At 44.4% G+C, this 10,735-nt stretch overlaps 1 protein-coding gene across 1 annotated transcript in view; it reads right to left on the bottom strand.

The window, feature by feature from the left end:
• The window catches only part of LOC139366669 (chondrolectin-like), a 24,705-nt gene extending 15,290 nt beyond the window's left edge, over positions 1-9,415 (bottom strand). Inside the window, exon 1 of the mRNA XM_071104349.1 lies at positions 9,316-9,415. Coding sequence (XP_070960450.1) covers positions 9,316-9,415 — 100 coding nt within the window. The remainder of the gene's footprint in view (positions 1-9,315) is intronic.
• Between the last annotated feature and the right edge of the window lie 1,320 nt (positions 9,416-10,735).

Below are 10,735 nucleotides of genomic sequence, written 5' to 3' on the forward strand. Positions count from 1 at the left end.
CATCTGCTCATGTCACTGGGCAGCTCGCGGCTGGCCTTCCCTTTATAGTCCGTAATAGTTTGCAAGCCCTGCCACATCCGACGAGCATCAAAGCTGGTGTAGTAGGATTCGATCTTAGTCCTGTATTACGCTTTGCCTGTTTGATGGTTCATCGGAGGGCATAACAGGATTTCCGTATGGATTAGTGTCCCCCTCCTTGAAAGTGGCAGCTTTACCCTTTAGCTCAGTGCAGATGTTGCCTGTAATCCATGGCTTCTGGTTGTGGTATGTACGTACAGTCACTGTGGGGATGACATCATCAATGCACTTATTGATGAAAACAGTGACTGTGGTCTATTACACTGAATCCCGGAACATATTCCAGTCTGTGCTACCAAAACAGTGCTGTAGCTTAGCATCTGCGTCATCTGACCACTTCCGTATTGAGCGAGTCACAGGTACTTCCTGCTTTAATTTTTGCTTGTAAGCAGGAATCAGGAGGATAGAATTATGGTCAGATTTGCCAAATGGAGGGTGGGGGAGAGCTTTGTACGCGACTCTGTGTGTGGAGTAAAGGTGGTCTAGAGTTGTTTTCCTCTGGTTGCACATGTGACAAGCTGGTAGAAATGAAGTAAAACGGATTTGAGTTTTCCTGCATTAAAGTCCCCGGCCACTAGGAGCGCCGCTTCTGGGTGAACATTTTCTTGTTTGCTTATGGCCTTATAGAGTTGGTTGAGTCCGGGCCTAACACAGCACATTGAGTGCGGTCTTTTTGCCAGCATCGGTATACTGTGGTAAATAGACAGCAACAAAAAATGAAAACTCTTCGTAAATAGTGTGGTCTACAGCAGTGGTTCCCAAACTTTTTACATTCAACCTCTAGCTGTACCCCCTCTAGCACCAGGGTCAGCGCACTCTCAAATGTTGTTTTATTACATTATTGTTGTAAGCCTGCCACACACGCACACACTATACGATACATTTATTAAACATAAGAATGAGTGCGCTTTTCACGATCTGGCTCGTGGGAAGTGACAAAGTGATATTATAGAACCAGGGCACAAATAATATAATAATAATCAATCATTTTGCACCTTTACTTAGCCATCTTACATACAACACCTTATTTGTTCATCAAACATTGTGAATAACTCACCACAGGTTAATGAGAAGGGTGTGCTTGCTTGCACGCATGTTACCACTCCTCTATGTCTCCCTGTCATGGCTTTTGCGCCATCAGTACAGATACACTACACATCTTGGACTGTTATTTTTTTCTTTTTTTATGTGAATCACATTTTTGTGTGGCGTACCCCCCAGTATCCAGTTTAGGAATACCTGGTCTAGAGCATATCATAAAGTACTCTTCCTGAGGCGAACTGAAAGGATCGACACAGGAGTCGAGAAGCAGATAGAGGTTTAATAACTGACGGACACAAAACAGAACAGGAACAGCATCTGGACAGGGACATATAACAACAATTAATGCGGGAACACCACCGAGGAACAGGGGCAATCACCCATGTGAAGGAGTCCAGGTGAGTCCAATGAGCGCTGCTGTGCGTAATATGGTGACAGGTGTGTGTAAAGACGGGTAGCCTGACGCCTTCGAGCACCAGGGAGGCGTGACACGAGCAGAGCACCAGGGAGACGTGAAACGAGCAGAGCACCAGGGAGGCCTGACACGAGCAGAGCACCAGGGAGGCCTGACACGAGCAGAGCACCAGGGAGGCCTGACACGAGCAGAGCACCAGGGAGGCCTGACACAAGCAGAGCACCAGGGAGGCGTGACACGAGCAGAGCACCAGGGAGGCGTGACACGAGCAGAGCACCAGGGAGGCGTGACACGAGCAGAGCACCAGGGAGGCCTGACACGAGCAGAGCACCAGGGAGGCGTGACACGAGCAGAGCACCAGGGAGGCATGACACGAGCAGAGCACCAGGGAGGCATGACACGAGCAGAGCACCAGGGAGGCATGACACGAGCAGAGCACCAGGGAGGCGTGACACGAGCAGAGCACCAGGGAGGCCTGACACGAGCAGAGCACCAGGGAGGCCTGACACGAGCAGAGCACCAGGGAGGCGTGAAACGAGCAGAGCACCAGGGAGGCGTGACACGAGCAAAACCTCCAGACTTCTTTGATATTAGATTTCACGCTCCAGCTGTTATTAACAAATGGATGAAGACCACCACCCCTTGTCTTACCGGAGGTAGCTGTTCTGTATTGCCGATGCACGGAAAACCCAGCCAATATATTATCCATGTCGTCGTTCAGCCACGACTCTGTGAAAGTATTGAATGTCCCGTTGGGATAATCTCAAAACAGAGATCATCCAGTTTATTCTCCAATAATTGCACGTTGACCAATAGCAGGGGTGGTAGAGGCGAGTTACCCACTCGCCAACGGATTCTCACAAGACACCCGGATCTGCGGCTCTCGTCTCCTCTTCATGTGAATGACGTGATTTGAGCCTGGCTCGGGAGCAGCAGTATATCCTTCGCATCTGACTCATTAAATAAAAAATCTTGGTCCAGTTTGAGGTGAGTAATCTCTGTGCTGATATCCATAAGAGACAGTGGCAGAAACATTATGTTACAATAAGTTACAAACACACACGCACGCACGCACACACACACACACACACACACAAAATAGCACAATTGGATAGGAGCCCGTAAAACAGCAGCTATCCCCTCCGGCGCCATTATTCTTCCTGTCCGGATATCTCAAAATTCTTCTTCTCAACTGAAATCGTCATCATCTTTTCTTTCTGCCTTTCTTCTTCTTCTTCTCTCTCTCTCTCTCTCTCTCTTGCGCTCCTTCATTCATTCTTTCTCTCTGCCCTGCCTCTGCTGCTCTGATTCCTCAAATCTCATTTTTTTATCTATTCTTCTCTTTTTCCCTCACTCTCTCTCTCTTTCTCTTTCTCTCTCTCTTTCTTTTCTCTAAATGCCTCATTTGCTCTTCCTTCCCCGTTATTCACCTCTTCCTTAGTTTCTCTCCTTCATTACTTCTCCTCAGCACCCCTTTTCATCCTCTGAGAATATCAATCCCCCTCTCTCACTGATTATCTGTCTGTCTATCTCACTGATTATCTGTCTGTCTCTCACTGATTATCTGTCTGTCTATCTCACTGATTATCTGTCTGTCTCTCTCACTGATTATCTGTCTGTCTCTCACTGAATATCTGTCTGTCTCTCTCACTGATTATCTGTCTGTCTGTCTGTCTGTCTGTCTGTCTGTCTGTCTGTCTGTCTGTCTGTCTGTCTGTCTGTCTGTCTGTCTCTGTCTCACTGATTCTCTGTCTGTCACTCTCACGGATTATCTGTCTGTCTCTCACTGAGTATCTGTCTGTCTCTCTCACTGATTATCTGTCTGTCTGTCTATCTCACTGATTCTCTGTCTGTCACTCTCACTGAGTATCTGTTTGTCTCTCTCACTGATTATCTGTCTGTCTGTCTGTCTGTCTGTCTATCTCACTGATTCTCTGTCTGTCACTCTCACTGATTCTCTGTCTGTCACTCTCACGGATTATCTGTCTGTCTCTCACTGAGTATCTGTCTGTCTCTCTCACTGATTATCTGTCTGTCTGTCTGTCTGTCTATCTCACTGATTCTCTGTCTGTCACTCTCACTGATTCTCTGTCTGTCACTCTCACGGATTATTTGTCTGTCTCTCACTGAGTATCTGTCTGTCTCTCTCACTGATTATCTGTCTGTCTGTCTGTCTGTCTGTCTGTCTGTCTGTCTGTCTGTCTGTCTGTCTGTCTGTCTGTCTGTCTCACTGATTCTCTGTCTGTCACTCTCACTGATTCTCTGTCTGTCACTCTCACGGATTATCTGTCTGTCTCTCACTGAGTATCTGTCTGTCTCTCTCACTGAATATCTGTCTGTCTCTCTCACTGATTATCTGTCTGTCTGTCTGTCTGTCTGTGTGTCTGTCTGTCTGTCTGTCTGTCTGTCTGTCTGTCTGTCTGTCTGTCACTCTCACTGATTCTCTGTCTGTCACTCTCACGGATTATCTGTCTGTCTCTCACTGAGTATCTGTCTGTCTCTCTCACTGATTATCTGTATGTCTGTCTGTCTGTCTATCTCACTGATTATCTGTCTGTCACTCTCACTGATTCTCTGTCTGTCACTCTCACGGATTATCTGTCTGTCTCTCACTGATTCTCTCTCTGTCTCTCACTGATTCTGTTTCTATCTCACTGATTCTCTCTCTCTGTCTGTCTGTCTGTCACTCTCACTGATTATCTCTATGTCTCTCACTGATTCTGTCTGTCCATCACACTGATTATCTTGTCTGTCTCTCACTGATTATCTGTCTGTCTATCTCACTGATTATCTGTCTGTCTATCACACTGATTATATGTCTGTCTATCTCACTGATTATCTGTCTGTCTATCACACTGATTATATGTCTGTCTATCTCACTGATTATCTGTCTGTCACTCTCACTGATTCTCTGTCTGTCACTCTCACGGATTATCTGTCTGTCTCTCACTGATTCTCTCTCTGTCTCTCACTGATTCTGTTTCTATCTCACTGATTCTCTCTCTCTGTCTGTCTGTCTGTCTGTCACTCTCACTGATTATCTCTATGTCTCTCACTGATTCTGTCTGTCCATCACACTGATTATCTTGTCTGTCTCTCACTGATTATCTGTCTGTCTATCACACTGATTATATGTCTGTCTATCTCACTGATTATCTGTCTGTCTCTCACTGATTATCTGTCTGTCTATCACACTGATTATCTGTCTGTCTCCCACTGATTATCTGTCTGTCTATCTCACTGATTCGGTCTGTTTATCTCACTGATTATCTGTCTGTCTATCTCACTGATCATCAATCCCCCTCGCTCACTGATTCTCTGCAGGGTCGGCGCCAGAACGAATCAGTCGGACGGGCATTTGATTTATTTAAGGGGGCCCATGTTTCCATGGGACCTCCTATGTGTGCAAGCGCTCGGGTTCCAGAGTAAAGGCGCTCCTTTCATTCCAGTGGTGCAGTGCTATTTAGGATGTTTTATTAGGTGATCATTTCTCAATAAAGTATCCTATTGAATATCATTGTAGAATAGGCCTGAGCATAAAATGAATCCTCCAATACCCAGACATACAGTACCACCACGTGAACATTTTCTGTTTTTAACACCCTCAAACACCAAGTTAGGCATACCTACTTTCAATGATAATTCACCTTTTACCGCGGATAACTGCCTGTGCATACCAATCACTTGATCTCAATCAGTTTCATGGGAATATGCATTTAGATTTTCATCAATGACTGTTTCCTGAGTGAATTAGAGCAGATGGTGCTGACAAATTATTAGCCTTTGTTGTGTTTTGTTTCAATCACAGTGTATATCCTGCTTCGTGGAACATTGCGTTTTGGCATGAGGATTATTATTTTATTTTTTTACTATTCAGCGTACTCAGTCTTAGAACATCAGTCCCCCTGTCTCACCGATCCTCTCTGTCTGTCTCTCTCACCGATCCTCTCTGTCTGTCTCTCTCACCGATCCTCTCTGTCTGTCTCTCTCACCGATCCTCTCTGTCTGTCTCGCTCACCGATCCTCTCTGTCTGTCTCTCTCACCGATCCTCTCTGTCCGTCTCTCTCACCGATCCTCTCTGTCTGTCTCTCTCACCGATCCTCTCTGTCTGTCTCTCTCACCGATCCTCTCTGTCCGTCTCTCTCACCGATCCTCTCTGTCTGTCTCTCTCACCGATCCTCTCTGTCCGTCTCTCTCACCGATCCTCTCTGTCTGTCTCTCTCACCGATCCTCTCTGTCTGTCTCTCTCACCGATCCTCTCTGTCTGTCTCTCTCACCGATCCTCTCTGTCTGTCTCTCTCACCGATCCTCTCTGTCTGTCTCTCTCACCGATCCTCTCTGTCTGTCTCTCTCACCGATCCTCTTTGTCTGTCTCTCTCACTGATTCTCTGTCTGTCTCTTTCAGTATTTTTTCCCCCTCTGTGTCACATGCAGTTTATTTAGTCTAAATCACACAGAAGGGACATGTTGCTTGTAGGTTAAAGAGGGGCACATCTCTTAGCCATTCCAGACTGATGTCAGTAGGACTTTGAGAGATAGGTGTTAGCAAGACTAATGAAATATAATATCAGACTCTCTCTCTCTCTCCCTCTGTAACAGATTTGAAAACAAACATGTTAAGTCAGCAGCCTGCCCTATGACACTGACAGCATTGACACATGTAGAACAGCAGTCTGCTGTAAGTTATGTTCTGTATTTAAAAAATGTAGAGGCCCAGGGGGAAGGAACAATAAATAGACTTTACACTCAATCTTTACAACCCCAACAACCACCTGGCAGTAAAACCTATAAGGACATTTCCCTGGTAAACAAACTCTAACAGGTTCACACACATTCATAAAAAGCACGAAGGCAAGCACATGCACACACACAACTCAGAATCCGTAACAGTACACTTTAAAAAAATTAATAGGTATGAGTTTGAACCAAATAATGTTATTGAGAGCGATGCCATAGTGGAACCATTTTAGGGTCTCTGAACAACTATACATGGGATAGTTCTTTGAAGAGCCATCAAAAAAAAGCCCCCCAGGACTGAAATTTAATAGCTCTGCTGTAGGGTTTTAAGCCTTATTTGCATATTTCCCAGAGTGCCTTTCAAGTGAATTTTAGAGTTACCAGTACCACCCATGACTGGTTTGATAGTGACAGAGACATGGTTGTTACATTCATTCATTTACTACAGTCCTGTGGCCTTCACCAAATGAGATCCTAAGTGAATATGTTGTCATTCAAATTAAATTCTTTACGACAATACATACTTCATAAGGCCTTTTGTTGAGGGCCGAGTTGTACCCTAATACAGTGGCCTGAAACTCACAGTTTACAGGCAGACCCCCAATGTCTTGTCTGAAGCGTGAAGTCACGAGCTCTGCTGATTGGGTACTGCGTATCAACCTAGTGGTGCCAAAGATTCTGGTCTGCTCGAGAAAGCCTATGTACATTACAATAGCCAGAACAGCACCCCAAAAAATGAAAGACAGGGCTACGTTCCAGAACACAAAGAAACAGAACAGGGCTACGTTCCAGAACACAAAGAAACAGAACAGGGCTACGTTCCAGAACACAAAGAAACAGAACAGGGCTACGTTCCAGAACACAAAGAAACAGAACAGGGCTACGTTCCAGAACACAAAGAAACAGAACAGGGCTACGTTCCAGAACACAAAGAAACAGAACAGAGCTACGTTCCAGAACACAAAGAAACAGAACAGGGCTACGTTCCAGAACACAAAGAAACAGAACAGGGCTACGTTCCAGAACACAAAGAAACAGAACAGGGCTACGTTCCAGAACACAAAGAAACAGAACAGGGCTACGTTCCAGAACACAAAGAAACAGAACAGGGCTACGTTCCAGAACACGAAGAAACAGAACAGGGCTACCGTTCCAGAACACAAAGAAACAGAACAGGGCTATGTCCCAGAACACAAAGAAACAGAACAGGGCTACGTTCCAGAACACAAAGAAACAGAACAGGGCTACGTTCCAGAACACAAAGCAAAAGAACAGGGCTACGTTCCAGAACACAAAGAAACAGAACAGGGCTACGTTCCAGAACACAATGAAACAGAACAGGGCTACGTTCCAGAACACAAAGAAACAGAACAGGGCTACGTTCCAGAACACGAAGAAACAGAACAGGGCTACGTTCCAGAACACAAAGAAACAGAACAGGGCTACGTTCCAGAACACAAAGAAACAGAACAGGGCTACGTTCCAGAACACAAAGAAACAGAACAGGGCTACGTTCCAGAACACGAAGAAACAGAACAGGGCTACGTTCCAGAACACAAAGAAACAGAACAGGGCTACGTTCCAGAACACGAAGAAACAGAACAGGGCTACGTTCCAGAACACAAAGAAACAGAGCAGGGCTACGTTCCAGAACACAATGAAACAGAACAGGGCTACGTTCCAGAACACAAAGAAACAGAACAGGGCTACGTTCCAGAACACAAAGAAACAGAACAGGGCTACGTTCCAGAACACAAAAAAACAGAACAGGGCTACGTTCCAGAACACAAAGAAACAGAACAGGGCTACGTTCCAGAACACAAAGAAACAGAACAGGGCTACGTTCCAGAACACAAAGAAACAGAACAGGGCTACGTCCCAGAACACAAAGAAACAGAACAGGGCTACGTTCCAGAACACAAAAAAAACAGAACAGGGCTACGTTCCAGAACACAAAAAAACAGAACAGGGCTACGTTCCAGAACACAAAAAAACAGAACAGGGCTATGTTCCAGAACACAAAAAAACAGAACAGGGCTACGTTCCAAAACACAAAGCAAAAGAACAGGGCTACGTTCCAAAACACAAAGCAAAAGAACAGGGCTACGTTCCAGAACACAAAAAAACAGAACAGGGCTACGTTCCAAAACACAAAGAAACAGAACAGGGCTACGTTCCAAAACACAAAGCAAAAGAACAGGGCTACGTTCCAAAACACAAAGCAAAAGAACAGGGCTACGTTCCAGAACACAAAAAAACAGAACAGGGCTACGTTCCAGAACACAAAGAAACAGAACAGGGCTACGTTCCAGAACACAAAAAAACAGAACAGGGCTACGTTCCAGAACACAAAGAAACAGAACAGGGCTACGTTCCAGAACACAAAAAAACAGAACAGGGCTACGTTCCAAAACACAAAGAAACAGAACACAAGGTTGACTAAGAAAAGAAAATCAGAAACTTACACCTTAAACATCTGAACTGGAACAACCCTTTTAGTAAAGGGTGCAAATCCAAATAGATTGGAATAGTTTAGAAAAATGTATGTTATTTATATTAATTAATCAATCATCTAATGTACATGCAAAAACATAGATATTGAAATAAACAATTCTAAAAACAAACCTGCAATAAAGCATAACAGCAAATCTGCTTGAATAACAGTTTACATGTCATTACATTTTTTACAGGAATGATGCAACGATTGGAAAACATGATTCCATATGGAGAAAATGTTATATCGTCTCAGATAACCTATTGTGTGACCAATTTTAATTCCTAAATTCACTCATTTCCATCTAAATATGATGATGATGATGATGAGCTATAGACATATCTATATGTAAGCATAGTCACAAATGGTTAAATTTCACTGCCAGTTCACGGTTGAGATGATTGTTTCTTTCATGTGAATGATCAATAAATTATTATTTGATTATTTTTATTTTGAGGATATCCAAAATCTGAATACTCAGATCTTATTGTCTTATAATACTTATTTTGTTTTTATATGAACTTGATAAAAGTTATCATCACAACTTACCACTGACAATTCGTGCGCTATGGCCGCTGGAGGTCATGACCATCAGTCCCCATAGAACTGTCATGATATTCTGCTCTGCACGCGTCATCGAGGATTCCATACTTGATAGAGAAAAAGCAAGGGATTTGAAATCAAACTGTTCTTGTAAAACAAGATGTTTCTTCCCTCACATCAGAGTTTTTCTACTGGCAGTCAACCGACTCAGCTCTCAATCTCCGGTTTCTGCTGTTGTCATGGTTTCCCCCGATATTTCGGGATTTCAGTGAGCAAGATGCTGTAATCAGGATTTGGACCTGCTTCCTCGTGCGCTTGAGAACAAAAATAGTGTTCGAAGAACGCAGGGCTCGAGCATTCAGCCCACCAGAGAGATTGAAGGAGTGAAAGTGAGACCCACACCAGCGCCTATTGATCCCCTCCCTTTCTTTCTCCTCTCTGGGCTGGTGGGGTCCCTCTGCAGCTGATCGACCAGGCGGGGCCACAGCTGTCACCTCGCACCCCCACCGACAATTTCGCCTCGACACACGTGCTCCCCAAGATACATAATGCTTGAAGACAAACTATGGCATGTTTGGATCATAATAGCAGGAATGCTTCAAGCAAATGCGCCATGGGATAACTAATATTAGGCTACAATTTGTCACCAAAATATAGGCACAACATTTGAGAGAGAGAGAGAGAGAGAGAGAGAGGGAGAGAGAGAGAGAGAGAGAGAGAGGGAGAGAGAGAGAGAGAGAGAGAGAGAGAGAGAGAGAGAGAGAGAGAGAGAGAGAGAGAGAGAGAGAGAGAGAGGGAGAGAGGGAGAGAGGGAGGGAGAGAGAGAGAGAGAGAGAGAGAGAGAGAGAGAGAGCTGTTGCCACAAGAAAAGAGCAACCAGTGAAGAACAAGCACCATTGTTATTACAACCCATGTTTATTTATTTTCCATTTTGTACCTTAACTATTTGCACATCGTTACAACACTGTATAAAGACATAATAAGACATTGCTTAAGTAAGTTATTGCTAAGGTACGTTATCTGTCTTGGCCTTGGGTGACCTCAGCAGTATCCTCCTGGGACTTCTTAAACCCACGCACCCCTCCTTACCAGACAATTAACCTGTCAGATGAACTGTCAAAGCCACATCAAGATGGATGGAAGCTATCACCACTTTCTCTCACCAGCCCCTTGAGGGATAGGCGTTTTACTGTTATTTCTAACTTAGTGGAGGTTTCAAAAACATGGAACATTTTCATCTCTGGGTGGACAATAACATTCTAATGTTCTTATTTCAGGTACACCTGTTCACACACTCCCTTGAGCGCAGGCCTGAAACCAGAGGTAAATAAGTCTAGATGCTTTTCATATTGTTCTTCCACATTTTCACACAGCTTTGATAGCCAATTACATTGTCTGACAGACAGGTCCTCTCTTTCAGTGTTGT

Source organism: Oncorhynchus clarkii, chromosome 15 (genome assembly GCF_045791955.1).
Source record: "Oncorhynchus clarkii lewisi isolate Uvic-CL-2024 chromosome 15, UVic_Ocla_1.0, whole genome shotgun sequence".
In the NCBI taxonomy this organism is placed as follows: Eukaryota; Metazoa; Chordata; class Actinopteri; order Salmoniformes; family Salmonidae; genus Oncorhynchus; species Oncorhynchus clarkii.